General features: G+C 41.0%; 1 protein-coding gene across 1 annotated transcript in view; it reads left to right on the forward strand.

Annotated features, from left to right (window-relative positions):
• PRKCI (protein kinase C iota) overlaps positions 1 to 2,905 on the forward strand; it is a 74,436-nt gene extending 71,531 nt beyond the window's left edge. Inside the window, exon 18 of the mRNA XM_070583090.1 lies at positions 2,030 to 2,905. Within this exon, the coding sequence (XP_070439191.1) occupies positions 2,030 to 2,117 (88 nt within the window). The 3' untranslated portion in view covers positions 2,118 to 2,905. The remainder of the gene's footprint in view (positions 1 to 2,029) is intronic.
• Positions 2,906 to 19,924: the final 17,019 nt, after the last annotated feature.

Raw genomic sequence — 19,924 nt, forward strand, 5'->3', positions numbered from 1 at the left:
TAAATGACTCCCAGCTAAATTAGCAAACAATTATTGAGCAAAAGGCACTATGCGAAATACTAGACATTCAAAGATGATCAAGACGTAGGCCAATCTTGCAAAAAACTTACTGTCTCCTAGAGGGAGAGATACATACCAAAATCATTATTTCTGACAGCATCGTGTATTAGAAAGAGTGCTGGATTTAATCAGAAGATAGGACTTTGAATCCTGATGCCACCTCTTCCCAGCTCGGTAACCTGGGCGTGAATTGCGTAACTTCTCTGAGCTTGCTGCTTCTCATATTGCCCACCTCACGAGGTTGCTGTGAAGAATAAATGAGCGGTGGTTTCTAAAGCACCCAGCCCTACCCTGATCTCTCTCCTGAGCTGCATTTCCATCTGCTTGTGTACCATCTCCTCTAGTTTGTCAGACATGCATCTAAACATAGGAAGTCTAAAACCAAAGAAAGACCCTCTATGGTCTCTTTTTCTATTGTTCTCAATCAGTTTGTTGTTTTTATTTACCTTTTTCTGCTCATTATATCACCGTGTGTTCCTGCATTCAGATTCAAAATGTCAGTGATTGTTGACTCCTTTTTCCTTAATAAACTGTATTACACCTTCAGCTGCCAAGTCCTTGTCTCTTTTTCCTTTTACTTCATCACTTGTGTCAGATCCCTTTTTTCCATTCCCATTGCCATAAGCCCAGTTCAGATCTCTTTCAAATCATACCCAGGACATTATGCCGTCCTCCTAATTGGGCTCCTTCTTTACTTTGCAACCCAATCTGTATACCTCATGAAGTACCATTCCACTTCTCTAACTCCTTTAGTCAGAAACCTTTAGTAACTCCTACGCTGCCTACCAGATAACATCTATCCTCTTGGCCAGCATTTGAGGCCTCTCGCCATTGGCTCCAGCCTGACTCTCCAGCCCTCTCTCTCACTCCTCTCTCACACAAACGCTGTGTTCTGGCCATTCCCCGATAGCGTGCTGTTACCTTTGCTCATGCCATTTCCTCTATATTCCTTCTTCATTTGTACCTGTTGACATCTGCCCCATCTTTCAGAGCACCCTCAGATGCAACCAGATCTTTGATGGGTCAAGTGAATCTCCTTAGTGTAAACATCACTGGCTTCTTTGAGCCAGCCATGACCTTCCTTCCAGCATCATCTGCCACTTAACACCCTTCTATTCCTGTGCTCCAACTCTAGTAAATTACTTGCATTCTCCTAGACCTACCATAATCTTTCATGAGTCTGTTCAGCAAATGTTTGTGGAATGAACGCTGCCTTTCTTGATTTCTCCAGCTAGAAGTCACCCTTTTCTTTAGAACTGTGGTTAGAACAGAACTTAGTTTGTCCCACATGAAACTTGGCAGCTACTGCTTTCTCTTGTAGCTTTCTGTTACGTGAAGTAGCATCCCTTCCTGAAGGAAGGGACTGTGTCCCATGTAACTTCATGCTCTGCAGTATGGTGTGTACGTTCAAGTATTAAAATGTTCGATAGTACTACTCGCTCTTCTTCTATATTAACCAGAATTCCAATCTCTCCCCTCCCTGTGACCCATTGCCTCCCTGTGGTGGTCTCTCCTTTTTCCAGGTCTTTCAGTTTACTTGTTCCTATTGCCTTTTCCTGTTGGTTAACTTCTTCTGGGCCTTCTCTTCACCGTACTGCATCTGGCTGTTGAGGTGACTACTAAATTGAATACTAATTCGGACCTGGATGTTCACCTATAGTTAGAAATGTAGCTCAGGTCAAAAGTTAAGATTGCCCAGAATTGTGACAACTTGTGCCTTTTTTATTCCCAGCCCTCAGTTTTGGACTACTTTTTGGTTCTAAGCTTGCTTGTGGGTTTATTAGTCTTTTCTGATTTTCAGTACTCTTGATTCTTCTGGGAAATGTTTTGGGATTAATCTAAAAACTTGTAAAAATTTTTTCCATAATTTATATAAATTAGCCTTATTTTTGGTTTCTTAACCTTATTTTACCATTTGAATTAAAAGTTGAAGAAATGTTGATTATGAAATTTATTTTTCTTTCAACAGTGACATTGTGAGGAAGATTGATCAGTCTGAATTTGAAGGATTTGAGTATATCAATCCTCTTTTGATGTCTGCAGAAGAATGTGTCTGATCCTCATTTCTCAACTATGCATTTTGCTCGTGTTGCCATTTAATGCATGGATTCACTTGTTACCAGCCTGGATACATTTCATATTTGCCACCGACAAAAAAGCACTCAGTATCTTCTGTTGTTGTCTGTAAGAGTCAATTACTACATCCAAGTTTAACTGAAAAAAAATTGAAACTGGTTTCCAGACAATTGTGTCAAAATTAGTTACACTCGTAATCCAGCAGCCTACTGATGAGTAATGAAAGTGTCCTTTTCATTTAAGGGAAATACTTACCACTGCTTTTAAAAAGAGTGTTGCATTATTAAGGCACATGATGGAATTGCATCTAAGCCTCGCATAATTTTTATCATTCTTCCTTTAAGTCATTTAAATGTTTAATTTTGGAATAAAAGATTAATTCAAAATATAACAACTTGTTATGTTAACTATTGGTTTCTGAGTTCTTTGTGTTTAAAACTTTAGCTGTAGTTTTATCATTGCCTTGGATAATTAAAATATTGATTTTTAAGGCAACATTTTATTAAATTGATTGGTAATAAAAGGTGTTGCTTGCTTAGAATTAGGGAATACAGATTCTCCTTGAGGAATAAAATAGGCATCTTTTATTAAGGATCGGATTCCAGATCATTAGCTGTCATTGAAAAACTGATGCAGATGATTTCTTTAGGATATCAAGGGATGGGCTTCTCAGCTTGTCTCTTCAGCCAGAACTTTAACTGGAATGTTAGCAAATGTTGTTCAGAGGATCCGGATGCAATTGAATGGAAAATTTCTCAGTATGTAAAAAGGGAAAAATAGAAATTTAAAATAGATCCAAAAAAGTGCAGTGGTACTATTTATTTCTTATTCGAGAGTAAATCCCGCAGCTGTTTTTTGGTGATTTGATTTAAATAATGAGGCACTCGCTTGTTACCAAACTTGTAAAAGCATTCCATTTATCCAGTGGAGACAGAATGTATACTATTTTTTCCTTATAATTTAGTATACAGGAAAGAATTCATCTTCTGAATAGTGTGTTAACCATGATTGTTTCTTCCCCCAAACCACATTAGTCATACTTTTGGACCCTAATTTATGGAGTCTTCAGTGAAATCCAAGAAAAGTAATAAAGTAAACGTGAATAAATGTCCAGGGCACACACATACACTCACACACGTCACAGTTCCAGCTCCTTCGGTGAGTTTTTGTTAAGTAGGCAACACATGGAATACAGAGTAGATCCGTTTCAGGGGCCAAGTTCTTCAGATTATTTTTTATTAATATTAGTGGTTAGCAATTTATTATTTAAAGGGATGTCAGAGATAGCATTCTTCTGTTTAAATATTTTTTTATGAAAAGGGACTTACAGAGTAACATAATCATTTAAATTACTTACACTTGCCCAATCTTAGTAAAATTTAATTTAGAGGGAAGCTATCTAGTCTTAAATTTAGAATGATTTAAAATTTGTAGGCATTTAATAAATTATATATATATATATATATATATATATTTTGGATGCTATGTTTCATTAGAAATGTAATTTTTCCAGTTTCCGGCCATGTACTCATTTTTTCTTCACATAACTAAGTCTGAAAGCAATGAAAATCTCAAAGGAAAATATTAATATACATTCATATGTTTATTTAAGATGTATATATGTTTCTCTTAATACCTGAAACTTATTTTAAAACAAAAAGCAGTATTCACTTCAAATCGTAAACTTCTAGAAAATTCTGACATCTTATGTCAGAAATATGTTTATGATCTTGCTTTTAAGTGGTGCTGTTTTCCCTAGGGCATTAGTTCTCAAATTTAAAATGTAGAATGATCACCTAGGAAGTTTGTTTAAAATGCACATTACTGAGCCCACCTTAGAATTCTCTTGGGGCTTTGGACCTCATTTTGAGAAACACTTTCTTTGAGTTATTCTTTTACTTCGTCTTGTTAAATATTAGAGTGAAGAATCACGGTAAAACATTCTGAGCAGGGGTAGACATTGAGCCACGATCTTACCTACACTTTTAAATCAATTTTGAATGAATGACTTCTTCAAGTTTGATGTCCTCTCAGAAAAAAGAAATCCATCAGGTTTTTATCAATAATGTTACAAAAGACAAGCATTTTTCTGTGATGATGTTTTAACCATTATTCAGGATGGTCTTTTGTTTTTAAATCTTTTTTTTTTAACTAATAAGATTTACTGTATATATTTTATACAGAATTACATTACAAAAACGTTTTTAATTATGTTCTGTCTTTTGTAGTTTTTAAGTGCCACGCCAGTTCTTTTATATTAGATAGAAGTTTGCTCACAGTACTTGCCAGGGGAAGAAGACAGTTGACAGAATGGCTGGAATTTTGGTATTCTGAGAAAAAAATTTTGCATAAGCATGTGGTCAGATCATTTTATGTGTATGCAGCCTGAATTGGATATCAGGTATTTAGCTTGTTTAGTGTCTGTACATTTACTTTTTAAATTTGATTTTGATTTTTGTCATGTAGAATACTGCCTTGGTCATCATAATGTAATCTGTCTTTGTGTACCTTTTTTTTAACTTTAAAATCTCTAAATAAAATGTTTAATACTCACCAGGATTGGAACATTTTTAATATGTAGTGTATCAGAAATCTGTGTAAGAACAAAGTATATTAAAATTCGTTGAAGAATTAAGAATGAAGGGGCTGGCTGGGTGGTGTAGTGGTTGAGTTCGCACGCTCTGCTTCAGTGGCCTGGGGTTTGCAGGTTTGGATCCTAGGTGTGGACCTGCACACCACTCATCAAGCAATGCTGTGGCAGCATCCCACATACAAAATAGAGGAAGATGGGCACAGATGTTAGCTCAGGGCCAATCTTCCTCACTAAAAAAAATAAATAAAAATGAAAATTTTAGAGTTTGGAGTTTTGCTGTACTTAAAGCAGCATTCTGCTAGTACTGATGTCGTATTGTAGACATTCATTCATAAAATGCTGTTCAGTGTATTTTTGAACTTGCCCTTCTGTGAATGTCTTCGATTGGAAAACAAATTAGTAAAGAATCAGCTGAACATAGAGCATTTTAACTAGTTTTAAAACTGAGGCAAATTTAAACAGAATCAGAATAAATTACTCCCAAATTATGTTCACAGTGATCTAAAATTCCTGCTTTCTTGGTTGTAGCTAGTCTCTGTACATGAACAAGTGTGATCCTGGAGTCCCGAAGTACTGTAACTTCCTGTTTCCTTCCCTTCATAGAGAGAATGAAATCTTAAACGCCTTTACTGTTTTCTTAATTGACTTCCCAGAGAACTAGGGCCTGTATACTAAAACAGTAAAGACTGATCTCCTTTGTCTGTTATTTAAGTTCAACTCTTGCTTAAAATGGGGTTAAAGGCAGTATTAATGAAGTACTGTCCAGGCCATCCCCTAGAACAAATCGCAAATTTGGTTGTTTTCTTTGAGTTAGTAAAATACCAAAAGGGAGGCCAAAGAGGAGTTGGAAGCTTTAGGGAAATTTTGCGTTAAGGCGGGTAGTCACTGGGGCAACCAGTTTCTCTCTGAAAGGTGAAGTCAGCCTCCAGTCTTTAAAGTCCAACAGGCTGGTGTCTGGGAAACACCCCACGGCGAGTCTTTTGGTGTATTTGATGGTCTCCCTTCCTAGATTTACCCTCCTGCTCTAGGACTTCAGGGGTCAGTTAAAACCCGGATAGTCTAAGTAGTTCGTATCTGTAGTTTATTGTTTATATTTAATATAGTATATTCAATATATTTATTGAATATACTGGAATTAACTATGCATTGTACTAAATAGGGCTAATAAAAAGACAAAACCAGGGCTGCCCCTGTGGCAGAGTGGTTAAGTTTGTGCACTCTGCTTCTGCGGCCCAGGGTTCACAGGTTCGGTTCCTGGGTGTGGACCTACACACCGCTCATCAGGCCATGCTGTGGCAGTGTCCCACATGGAGGAACTAGAATGATTTGCAGCTAGGATGTACAACCATGTACTGGGGCTTTGGTGGTGGGGCGGGGGAAAGATTGGTGAGAGATGTTAGCTCAGGGCCAATCTTCCTCACAAAAGAAAAAAAACCCAACTTCTGTCCTTGACATTTGAGATGGGAAACAGAGTTACTGAGAAAGATATTTGTTTCCACAACAAATAGTCCAGAGAAGAAAGACAAATAAATGTAGTAAAGTGTACACTATGTGGTCATGACAATTTATCCCCTTTACCAATGGAAAGTGTATGAGTTTTACTTGACATTCATATGTAGTTGATCCATGCTAGACATTTTTCAGATTTATGGTAGATTCCACAAAGCTTTTGGAATTCATATATACACAATAAGAATTCATAGAAACAATAAGAATAAAATCTTAGGTGCCAATATACACCCATAGTATAAACATGCACATAGTGTATAGTATATATACACATAATACTATGCATATAATAAGATTATTTTTGGCTTTTGCACTCAGAAATATCAATTGAATTTTACATGGAAATGGGAGAGAAAATTTTCAGATGCTTCTGCTTAGATTTTGTACACTCCATGTCTGAAATTCATAATTAAAATTAATCCAGCTCAGAATTTGAGAGTGACTTTTGGATGTGAAGTGTGGCGGTGCAATTCACCTTCGTGTAGCAGCAGTTTGTGGCTTAGTAGCATTAACACGGTATTTTTACTCCTATTACTATTTCAATGTTTTCATTGAAGAAAATGAAATTACTAGTATCTAAGAATTAAGTGGCTGTTCAGTGTGACCTTTTCTAGGATATCTGAAAGTTAAAACCCATGTCAGATGGATTTACCTGACTTCATAGAGCTTTAGCTCAAGTTTTCATCAACAGTATAGCTGGTCAGAAGGAAATTCTAATTGTGTAAAAAAGAGCCCTTTGAAAGGCTCTAGCAAAATCCTTGAAAGATCAGATGCTTTGTTTTTTCCATTAAAAGGAAATGCTGGGGAGCCGGCCCCGTGGTTGAGTGGTTAGGTTCGCGCGCTCCGCTGCAGGCAGCCCAGTGTTTCGTTGGTGTGAATCCTGGGCGCGGACATGGCACTGCTCATCAAACCACGCTGAGGCAGCGTCCCACATGCCACAACTAGAAGGACCCACAACGAAGAATATACAACTATGTACTGGGGGGCTTTGGGGAGAAAAAGGAAAAAAATAAGGTAAAATTAAAAAAAAAAAAAAAGGAAATGCTGGATTTCTGGAACCATGGAACTGGACTTAAAACTTACATGGTATAAACTGTCTGCAGTGTGAATGGCTATACTTGGTGACTTTTTACATTATTCATAATATATTTAGGAATAAAATTTCATAAAGGTAGTTAAGTACAGGAACCTAATTCTAACTCACATTTTATGGCCTTTTACAGAAGATTCTCTAAGTAAAATTCTTCCTAGGCACTCTAGGTTTTTATTTAAAAGTCAGATTTTTAAATTTAAGGACCATAAAAGGATGTGCATTTGTGAACAGTTTGACTCGTTTACCCAGTTTGAAACAATATTTTAATAAGGAAATCTGAATCAGTGTGCCAAAGATGATATTTTGCTGAATTATTCTTTCTTTAAGTTTAAAATTTTAATTCGTGTATTTATTGGAGGCTTTACAATGTGTCTAGTGCTAGGCTGATTCTGCAGGATTTAGAAATTTTTATCGTAGGGAATTTTTTTGATATACAAAATAAATTCATTCCAGAAAAGTTGGCTTAAATTTAAAAAAAGCCAGTGTGTATTGTTATCCCTTTAGTTAGAGGATAGATCCTATGATTAAAATAAAAATTAACATTCTCCCGCAAGTAGTGAGGTCTGAAAACTATGGAAATGGAGGGAGACAGCAGTGTATCTGGTTCCATCTCAGAATGGGGAGTCTGTCGCCTCACCGCCACCAGGGGACAGTCTCTTGCTGTAATGAAGGTCAGAGTTACCCGCACCTCAGCCCTCTGCAGGCGGCGGTATGTTCACTCCGGGCTGGTTACCAAGAGGTTCCAGGATTTCATCAGTGCTGATCGTGTGCACTTCAATTTTACAGAACTATTAAAAATCAATATACCGTTTGAATTGCTTGTCTGAAGAAAGTCTCAGATATGTTATCTGGGAGTGTGCCAAGTTTTCAAGGACTCGCTTTGCCTCCTCTAAGCATTCTGGGTGTTAGACCTTCCACGTTCATTCAAAACAGTGAGGACCTGTTCTGTACCAGGGGCTGGGCTGTACGAGCAGGGGTCTGGTCATGTCTTGTTTCGTGCTGACTGGACACTCCTCCGTCTGTGAAGGAGACCTTTAGCTGAAAATAAAACCAGGGTTGATTTTGCATCTAACTACAGAGGAATTCAATCAAAACAAAATCCAAGAAATTGGCCACTTTCTTTAGTTGTGGAACTTTGTGTATTAAATACTACATGGCATTAAAATAGTGACATTCATGAATTTAATCGAAGAGTGTTTGTGAACACTCAGATTGTCCATTAAAAACACGATTTCAGAAGAGTTTTTACCATTTGCTATTTCACAAACACTAAACACTTGTGTAGTGGGGTTGAAAGCATCAGTTTGCCAATGAAAGACCTTTCCCTGCTAATCCTGTTGGAAATTAATTTCCCCATGCCTCCATTTCGGTTACGTACTTCATTGCCTAGAATAACTGATTATATGATGTGCCGTAAGTTGCATTAAACAACCTCACACCTTCTCCTTCACAGGTTTTTCATCAACAACTTTTTCAGACTTGTGTGTTGACACCACTTTATAATCTGCACGTTGTAACTTGGTAGTAAGAGTAACTAGGAAGTATAAGAATTCCTTTTTGTATTTCGAAATGGGGGCAAAGCTTGTACCTTGTAACTATAATGAGCCCTGGCGTTTTCACTTCTGTTTGATTTTCAGTGATGCCAAAGGAAGTTAAGTTTCCCAAAGAAAGTTGCTCCTTGATGCTACATCCACCCAAATAGCAATATTATTTATGGATTTTAGTAGCTAACATGGGCCAGGCATGTGCTAAACATTTTGCACATGTCCCATTTAATCCTAACAATCCCCGTGACAGTGTTTCCTGCCCCCCACCCCCCTCCCCCAACCGCTCTTCCACCCAGGGCTACTGAACTGAAATCCTTAGCATCTCAGGCTAGTCTCAAGTTAAATTTTGAGAACCACTAAGCTGTATGAATATATACTATTATCACCATTCAATAAATTTTTTTTAAAAGTGGAGATTTAGGGAAGTGAATTAACTTACTCAAGGTCCATATGGCTCCAGTGCCTATTGCCTCTAAAGACAGTTTAGATGAAGTTTTCTCTAAAATCTGTCACCTGCCCACTGTTTTTGCACCGTCCTCTCACTTTCCGGTGTTAGGTCAGACAATGCTCCGCTGCCGTTTACAGGGTTTTCACGGCCAAGTTTTTCAGAAGTGGGTGGCCAGGTCCTTCTTCCCAGTTTGGAAGCTCCACTGAAACCTGTCCACCATGGGTGACCCTGCTGGTATTTGAAATACCAGTGGCATAACTTTCAGCTTCACAGCAACACACAGCCGCCACAGTATGACAACCAACAGATGGGTGATGTGGTTCCCTGACCGGGAAATGAACTTGAGTCATGGTGGTGAGAGCGCCGAATCTTAACCACTAGACCACCAGGGCTGGCCTCTGAGAGATTATACACAACTAATGCACTGTTTTTCAAACTCTGTCTTGTTAACTCCTTGGTGGCCATCTCCGTAGGTCTGTTTAAGGCCTTAGTCCCTCCTCTGTTTGGCTCAACCCTGCCTTCCCATGATGTTGCACTCTCTCTTTCCGTGATTTGAACCTCCCACTTCACAGACCTACAAACTACACTCTCTTGGACAGCCCAGGACCCCTTTCTTTCAAGCACTCAGAACTGTGTGGTAGCCCATCAGAAACTGATCCTAGGTCCAGCGTTTGATGTGAGACTGCCCAGTGAAATAATCCTGTGGCTGGCCTCCTCACCCAGCTATGACTCCCTCAAATCAAGCAGTCCAGGATGCTGCTGATTTCTGGGAAACCAGGGGGTCCCCCCAAACACACACGCACCTTTAGTCTAATAGGTGACTGCTCAGGTTAGTTCTTTGAGACATCTTGGAGTTCGTTATGCTCATATGCTGGTTGTCTGTGGTGGCCACCCAAGATGTGACCCCAGTAAGGTAGCCTGCCCTGCACTCTCATTTCCCGTTCTTCTCTGTTCTCACCCTTCCCCAGCTCAACTTCCCTCTTCCCTCCTAGCATTTCTCCTGTGTGCACGGGGGCCTTCCTTCCTGGGTAAATGAGCATCAAATTTCTCAGCCTGTTCCTTGTACTTTCCTTCCCTTTCTGACTGTCCCCTGAGGACATTGCTCTCAAGGGGGGGCTATGCATTCTCCTGTAGGTTCCCAGCCTTCAGCATTCTCCGTTGCTAATGTCACTGCAGACTATTATTCCTTCACCTGTGTGTGAAAACCCTACTTCTTTGGGGTTCATACTATGTGGCTTGGCCTCTTTGTCATATAACATACTCCTGCTTACTCCGTTTCATTTGAGGAAGATTTGGTACCTGGCTCTCTGCTCTACCCTAAGGCCTGCCATCAGTGACAACTTCTGTGTCTCAATGGGCCAGGGAGGGATCCAACATCCAATCAAACACCAAATCCCATCCTTTCTTTCTGCTCAGTTTTTTTCCTACCACTCGTTTCCACCTAAGGACCTCAACTCATGCTGGCCTCACATCTGTTGTATTCTCCTCCCCTTTCTCAGGGAGGGCACCTTATGTCCTTCTGGCATTCATGTCCCTTCCATAGAGAGGACAACCTAAGGCCACTTTATCTGGTGGATCTCACCACTACTCTTATCATCACATTTTCTTTATTTTATTCACAGCATCTCTCACAATGTGTAATTATATATTTCCTGGTTTATTTTATTGTCATCTGTCCCCTTCACTAATCTGTATGTTCCATGGGGACAAGAGCCATGTCAATTCCATTTACTATTGCAGTCCCAGTGCCTAGAACAATGCTTGGTACAGGGACCCTCTGGAAATATTTATTAAACGAATAAATAAATTAGTGAATGAACAAACATTCGCTCTGTGCTTTGGAAAGAGAGAGCTCCCACTGGCTCGTGGTTTCACCATTAGAGGTTTGCAAGGAAGCTTCCATTGCTCCGGCAGAGCTGGGACTAAGGAACCGGTATTTTTCACAGACAACGCAGATGATTTTTGTGCTTTAATAAAGCTTGGAAAACTGCATTAGGGAAAGGCCTTCACCCACATGCTAAAGGCTGACCTGGGCTAGAGGAGCTTTTCTCTGCAGTTGGCAAGGTGAATCATTCTGGGCTTTTGTGGGATTTCCCAGCACTGATGTAAATAGAAGCTTTTAGAGAAGGCCCCCAATTATTCAGGTAATAAATGGAAATCAAGGGAAAGGGGACTCCTGAAATACTGTAGAGACTGAAAAGCGTAGACAAATTTTCAGTGATTATTAGTTTTCTGTTTTGTAAGAATTCAGGAGAGGAGAATATTGTGTGTGGATTGCCTCTGTCGCCATAACAAGGTGAGTCCTATTGAAAATCCTCAATGACAGCACATTTCATACTTTGAAGATGGATTTGGTTCTCAGAAATACTCAAAAGCCACTTGGAGTCGAGTTTAACATGGATGGCAAATCTGGGAAATATTGTTCTGGGAATTTGGACCTTAATCTCCCCACCACCCACTGTCGGAGCGCCTCTGACGGGATGGCTTCTCAAGACGACCTCTGGAGGTAAACAGGACATTTTGCTCCTTCTCTTTGGCCCACAGAGGAGGACGTCAGTTCTCCTCGGGGGAGAAGAAACCCAGAGAACATATTTTTTTCTCCATCACAACGATTCTAAGAAGCTGTGCCCTTGTCTCTGCACGGAGCTCACCGAGGTAACTCAGGTGCTCGCCGTGGGCCAAGGGTGGGGAGAGTCCAGTTCTGAAGCTCTTCCAAGCCAATATTCACAGAACCCAGAGGAATGTGCAGTTGGTTCTGTCCTCCAGGCTCCTTGTGATAGAATTTCATAGGGTTGGGGTGGTGGGGATGGAAAGAGGGACATTGCACCTTTAGTTTAGAATCTTTGTCCCCAGAAGCGCACACAGCTGCAGGGTCTCCCCCCAGGCCCTTGGGAGTCCTCACGTGGGCCTTCTGGAAGATAGCAGAGAATGTCCCACCCAGAATCCCCTTTCTCTCCCCCTGCCCTCGCCCCGCTGCCCACCTCCTTTACCACCTGAAGAACCACTATTCTTACCTCATGCCCCATCTCTGTGACTAACATGGGAAGGGAAACAGGCATTCTGCGGAATTGCCTTGCTTTAGTTTGCTGTTTGTTAAGTTTTTCTTTTTTTTAATTTAGTCACTCCTAAACTTACTTTAAAAAAATCAGACATCTTGCATTGTGAGGATTAATATCCTCTGATAGCCACCTCCGGGTCTACATTTAAGATTCGTGCTGTCCCTGCTGGCATGATTCTTGGGCCTTTGGGACTTAAAGGCGCGTCTGTCTCCTTTGAAACCTGGAGGAACATCACAAAGTCCCCTTCTCTTAATGTTGACCCGACAGAAGCCATGTCTAATTTCTCCCTCCCAGTTTCCTAAATTATTCACCCTCTGACAGGCAAAGAGATGTTATAAATGATGGTGGGCTGTACTGAACCAGTGCTTTTGGTATTGTAGGTTAAGCAGGTGTAGGTGTGAGGACCCAACTGCCATTTCTAACACCATCTATATGAAACCTCTATATATCTATAGAAAGATCTTCTATGTTCCAAACAAAGGACAGACAAGCAAACTCATGGACCCAGTGTTACCGTGGAGACAGTCCCTGTGTGTACGCACAGGTGGTCCATCACATAACACACGTAAAGGTGATGCCTTGGGGCATTTTCACTACGATAACCCTTTTGGGGACTTGATGAATCTCTGGCCCCACTGACTATCACTTAGGGTGGGCTACACTGCTCTAACAGACAGACTCGTAAGGTGATGGAGGTTTATTTCTTCCTCTCCTAACCGTCCAGGATGGATGCTCTGGGTCCGGAGCTGGGAGGATGGGGCTGTTTCCCATGGACATTCAGAGACCCAGGCCAATCCTCGCCCTGCCACCTTCAAACCATAGGAAGGAGAAAGGCAGGGAGGCATGCTTATGGGAGGTGTGACCAGCCAGGCCTGGAAGTGACTTGCCTCTTAGGCTCACATTGCTTTGGCTAGAACCCAGTCCTGTGGCCTTTCCTAAAGCAAAGGAGGCTGAGGAGTGTCAGCCAGCTTTGTGCCCAGGAGGAAGAGGGGAATAGATTTTGGTGGCCTGCCGGCTGCCTCCACCGTGCTGGGCAGCGCTTCTTGAGACTGAGCGGAGTCAGTGGAGAAGGCCTGCAGTGACCCTGGGAGGAGCATCAGCATATCTTTCTGGCTGAGAAGGCTCAGGTGGGAAGTCCTGAGCTGACACTCAGAGATTCACCAGCCAACTGTCTCTTGGTGACTGCAGCTCTGTGTCCCCCTTTGACTTCCCTCTTCCACCCCTGGCTCAGCTGAACTTCCAGCTCCTTCTTTGCCCTCCTCCATGCCCTGCTCCCCGTCAGCTTGGCATCAGGCTCCCGGTCCCTCCTCGCTACCAGGATCTGCCGAGTTTCCTGGTCCCTTATTCAGCTGCCCCCTGGACTCCTTGGCTTTTGGCTCATGTGTCTTGTGAGTCCCCTTCTGTTCCTCCTAATGGGGACAACAGCACTGGGGCTCAGAGCCCCTCTCCTGATGCCCCGTGCCCAGGACATTGCCCTTGATGGCCTCCCTTTGGCTTTGGCACTTTGGCCTCCTCTTTTGTTTCCCTCACCACCATCGGACCTCCCTCCTGGCTGATTGCTGGTTTGGCCTTCTTGAAGCTATCCCTTTCACATTTGAAGACGTTCAGCTTGTCACTCCCCCAAACTCCAGACTGCATCTGTGTCAGGGGCCTGGGGCCTCACCATCTCCTTCCTGTGAGGAGCTCCCTAACTGAAAACTGTCTGTGGCCCAAGCAATTCAGAAGACATATGGACATAAAACACATTTAGTAAGAATCCTTCACTTGTCATTTAACATATGTCAACAGCCTTGTAATGGTGGGATTTTTATGTAGGTGATCTGCCAGCCTCGTCCCCATCCAAGTTGGAAACCCTAGGTCTGTATTTAACGAATATCTTGCGATGCCCTAAGTATTGTGGCACGTATATACTTCTTTGTTTGCTGTGCAGCACCTAGCACATACTAAGCACTCACTAAATACTATCAATACTAGCTTTTTCCTCATCAATCTATTATTTTAAGGGAAATTCTTTCTGTAGTGAAGATTTAGATGATTTAAAATGTTGGCTACTCAGTCCTTAAAATAAATATTACAAATGAAGTGATGATAGAACAGACAATAAAAAGGCTGAATATACAGCACTCCTGAGAAAGATTGTATCAAAAACTAACGAGAAAGGCAGCTTGAAGACTATCTATACCAGAAAGAGGTAAAGTTAGGTATTTACTACACTATTCTGAAGCTTGCTTTGTCGTTCTGCTTATAATGTGGCTGGGCTGTGTTTTTAACACCATTATAACTACATTTTAAAATGAAGATCTGTCTTAAAAAAAATATGGCAACTATAAAGACAAATAGCATGGAAACAGGCTAAAAGTTGGCTTGACCAAGAAATTCTTTAGCAACTCCTTAATATCTTTTGGCTAAGTGGACCTGGAGAAGGAATTATAAGTTATGGAATGATACTCAAAATTGGAAAGGGAGATCTGTTAGGTAGGAAGCAAATTCTTCTTTACAGAACCCAACACATTTGAAATCAGGGGAAAGAACTGATGGATGGTTTAAGAGGCAATGTTTGACTGAAGCCTGCCTGCTGTACCCATAGCTACCTGCCCACAAGAATGTGGCTCCCTGGTGACAGCTGAACTAATTATAGAAAAACAAGTTGAGTGGAAGGAGATGAATTATGTAAATTTACATTGACTGAGGATCCTGTTGGAGCATTCAGGAATTTTGATTATTAAAAATAAACCTAGGTTTTTCTTACATTGAAAAGCAATTTAAAGCTGAAGTATAATTTGCTATTGTTTTAGAATGAAATCTGGATTAGCTAAAATAACATTCATGAACATCACTGTAAATTACTTGCAAGTAACAGCCATTTTGTGGATTTGAGAGGAAGTATAAAATGTGTTTTAGGCTGTAAGTTTATATTTTACTTTTTGTTTATAAAAAAATGCAAGGTACCAAAAGAGTCATATTTTTCCTAAATCCTCACTGTTAAAACAGAAACCTGCAACTTTCTCTGCTCTATTTCAAGTAGTTTTCTTATTCTAAAATATAAACCTAGCTTAAAAACCGAGCATTAGAAAACAATAAAGAATGGAAAGCCATTCAAGCTTCTAAAAGAAAACATTTTTTGTTTGTGTTCAGAGATAGGCCATTGAAATCAATACCTTAATAAGGATGCTTAACACGATTCTTTACACATTTAGAAATTTGATAAACTCAGGTTTAGTGACTATGTTAACAAAAGCACATGAAACTGGTATTTAAAATTTTTTCTTAGTGAAACATTACTCAACACTTAATTTAACATGCTGTAATTTTAAATGAATCTTTTTTCCTACTCAGACACATTGGAAATGCAGCTAAATTGTTTCAGTCGCCCACTCACTGAACAAAAAAAAAATGACTTATTACTTGCTACATGTCAGGGAGGTGAAGGGTCTACCACAAAGACAGCACAGTTCACAGGAAGGTTTTTTCTCGCTCCCCACCGTCACAGCGCTCTGACTAAGTGGGGAAAGCACTGCTACATCGGAGTCAGGAAACTGCAAATGTAAAATGCCCTGTGTTTATTGCTGCTCTCAATTCCCAAATATATATATTTTAATGTCTGCAGTTCAGGCGAGAATGCCCCAGCCTTTTTCCAAACGCGGATCTCGCACGATTTGTGTTATACTGCAAAACGCTGCGCAGACAGACAAAGGACAGCTTGAGGATACCCGGGTGTTCATATTTAGCACTGACACAGCACTTTCATCTGTAATGTGCCTTACAAACATTAACTAATCAAGAGGAACAACACCCCTGCAAGGTATTTAGCAGGATGCAAAAATGAAAATCTACCAGCAAGACAGCCAGGATGCATAAATCATGAGATGTTAAATCAACATGACCTGAGAACCAGCAGGACTCCCTCCCCCTTCTCTTGTCATGACCATCTTTTGGGAAAGGCAAAGAGTTAGATTTTCTGTCAAGCGATGGTGAGGGGGTGACATCTAGGTGGAGGTGGGTGGGAGGACTGTGATAAAGTACTAAGTACCACATTTGTAAAAGGGAAATGTTCTGCTAACTCAGAGAAGGGGCTTCAAGAATAGAACCCTTTTAGAAGTACCCTAGAGAATGGAGAAAATCGATGTCGTTGTTTAATTAATCTACTGCAGATTGACTTCACACGAAGGAGCTCCAACCAGGAAGGTACCCTGCTGGGAAATCCGACAGTGCACAGTTGGAGAGTCTAAGAGGGCAGGAGAAGGGCCGGTGGTATCATCTACATCTTTTGCTCTTCCAGGGGGTGGGGGAGGGCATCGTGACCGTCCTGTGATCTGACTGCGCTTTGCTCACTTGCTCTATGAAAGCTGTCTCTACAGCTAACAGCGCTACGCAACGGTGAGTGGAGTCAGTTCAGCAGCTTTTAGAGGAGGGACTGGAATGTCGTTCAGAAGAGTCTGCAGTTTAGGGCTTTAAATGAAGATGACTGGGATTCTGACTAGGCCTGTGACCTGAGTCTCTGTTTGCAGGGTTTAATAATCTCTATCTCACAGAGGATGCTAGAAAAAGAAATGAAAAGGATGTCAAAGTGCTTGAGAATTGTAGGTGTCTTCTCCCTACTGCCTTGGACGTGCAGTGGATCTGAAGCAGGTACAGCTCTGTCTTAACTTCAGGAGGTCTCCCATCGTCAGGAAGTCGGCCATCGTTAGAAGCAGTTCCAGAGTCAGGACGCATCTCAGACACCCTCTAAAACCACCGAGTTGCACTGTCTGACACAGTGGCAGTGGGCCACACATACTATTGAGAGCTTGCAGCGTGTCTAGTCCAAACTGAGATGAGCTCTCACTGTAGACTACATGCCAGATTTCAAAGATTTAGGGGGAAAAAAAATGTAAAATACTTTATTAATAATCTTTATATTTATTCCGTGTTGAAATGAAAATGTTTTGGACATATTGGATTAAGTAAAATATATTAAAATTAATTTCATCTCTTTTTACTTTTTAAAATTGTGGCTATGGAAGACAAAGTTACATATGGAGCTCACGTTTGTGGTTCACATTATGTTTCTAGTGGACAGTGTTGCCCTGGAACATACTCTCAAATATCTTAGATCACACATTTCCTCAGTGGAAAAAAACGTTTGGGAACGCACCACCCCAAATATATAAATTTTTTGTTTATAAGTATACTTTGTATACATGAGAAAACATAAAAAATAGAAAGCACACATATGAATAGAAGTCCTAATATCTTCTTGCCACGCTCCAGTGATCACCACCAGTAGCTCTGGGGTGTGCACACGCCCCTTTGGAAATTGCTCCCTTAGAACTGGGTCTTGATGAGGCAAAGGACCTATTTGTCACAGTCCCTTGGGGAGTAGGAAAACTTCTTGATTACAATTGGAGAGAAACAAAATTACAATAAAAATTGTAACAATACACAGATTATACAAGTAGAACCAAAGTACTACTTTTGTTCTACATTTGTTACATTTCAAATGTAACAAAATGAGTAAGAAAAAAAGGCTAACAGCAGCCTCCCCTGAGCAGCCCCTGCAGAATTTTCTCGGGGAGTGGGCAAGGGGAGGAGGAGTCAAGGGAGAGGCTCTGAGACTGAGCCAGGAAGGTCTCTACGTAGAACTTTACATAAAGTTGGGAGGATGTCAATTGTTCGAATCAGAGACTGTTGGGGAGGGACTAATGCACACCCTAGGTGCCGCTTGGTACCTTCTCTCACCACCCCTGCTACAGTAAAGAGAGACAGGCTCTGGACCTCTAAAAGTTCATTAAAAGGAGGGAAAGGAAGGTTCGGGGAAGAAGGCAGCGGAGAAGGAGCCAGTGCCTACGTTTTCAGGTTCTCTGAGCAGAGGGGCATAGAGTCCCACTCCACATAGGGCCCCAATGGGCAAAAGACTTTCTGACGACAAGAGTTGGGAGATGCTAAGTTTTGAGGGCAGTGAAAGATTCCTCTGCCCAAGTTTGGGCCAAGAACTGAAGAGATTATGAGCTTGGGCAAGGCATGGGGACCTCTGTGCACTAGAGACCAGAGAACCTGCCCATATATTCTAGAATACACACCTGAGATCAACTGGGACTCGCACGACCTTAAGGAGGGGGAACCCAAATCTTGGCTGAGATTAATTTCCTGGCAGCAGAATTATGTGAATTAGAGATACATAGAAATGTGGTAAATTCCTAATGAAAAATATCTTAATTAATAAATATACATAGTTACATAATTTAAAAGGTCAAATAGAAATAAAAATAAAAGTCCCTGTCCCACTCCAGGCTCCAGATTCCCACTTCCCAGGAAGAGCCACATCAACTTTGTGTGTGTGCCTGAGGAAGACTGGCCCCGAGCTAACAACTGTGCCAGTCTCCCTCTGTTTTATGTGGGATGCTGCCACAGCGTGGCTTGACGAGTGGTGCTAGGTCCGCGCACGGGCTCTGAGCCTGTGAACCTGGGCCACCAAAGCGGAGCATGTGAACTTAACCACTACGCCACTGGGCTGGCACCTCGCCTTCAACTTTTAAAGCTGTTTTTTCTCACATTTGCCCCCACATTTCTAAATACGTGTTCTTCCTATTTCTGAAGTTGTTGAGTTATATATATTACCTAAGGACTTCCTACGATGGAAGATGAAAGTTCAACTCTCCCTCACACACACACACACATATACACTTTATCACCCCTCCCTTCTCTCAATATAGTTATATCACAGTTTCGCAATTTTGGTTATTAATAGAGTATGTACATTAGTATGACAATGCTAATTTATTCACAGCAGAGCCAGGTACTGTATCATGATTTTCATTTCTTGAATAACTTTTTGTTTTTTCCAGAGTTAGTAAGTACCTTAAAAAACTTTGCTTAGTTTTCTATTTACCTATTTATCACTCATTCGTCTTCAGACCTTCTCACCACACAATAAGGTTCTCTCGATACGTTCACATACTAGAAAGTGTGTCATTTTTCTGTCATTTCTCATCCTCTTGCACTTGTCATTCCGGGACCATCCCATCAGCCCCACATTTCCCTTTGTCCTCATCTTTTGCACTTTTTGTTCTTGTGGGTTTATACTTTTATTCATTTACTTCCCTTTTGATGAGGGTTCAGGAAGGCACAGATGTTATTTTTTCAGTAGGGCTGCTCATCAGGTAGTGGGAACGACGTTTTCCAGCCTTAGTCTTGTCGAGTAAAATTCAGAGCATTCTCACAAAAATAGCAGCATCTGGAAACCACGACCAGGGCAACACCAATGACACACTGAAGAGGGAGTCCTTCCTCCAATCGGAGCTGACTCCAACCGTCTGCTTGACAGTCAGACTTCGCGGTAGAATGCAAAGTCTTCTTAAACTCTAGTAACACACTAGTTTGTTCTATAAATACCAGATTTAAGTAACTCATAACAAATCATTTTGTAAATTCTGGAAAGTAGCTCTTAGTCATATGAGAAAGTAAACACTTACGCGATTGTGGATCATTCGTCTCTAAGAACCAAAGAAACTCCTATGGCCAAAAGTGGAACATTTTGAGCAAAAACAAATTGTAATGGGT

This window comes from Equus przewalskii, chromosome 18 (assembly GCF_037783145.1).
Source record: "Equus przewalskii isolate Varuska chromosome 18, EquPr2, whole genome shotgun sequence".
Lineage (NCBI taxonomy): Eukaryota > Metazoa > Chordata > Mammalia > Perissodactyla > Equidae > Equus > Equus przewalskii.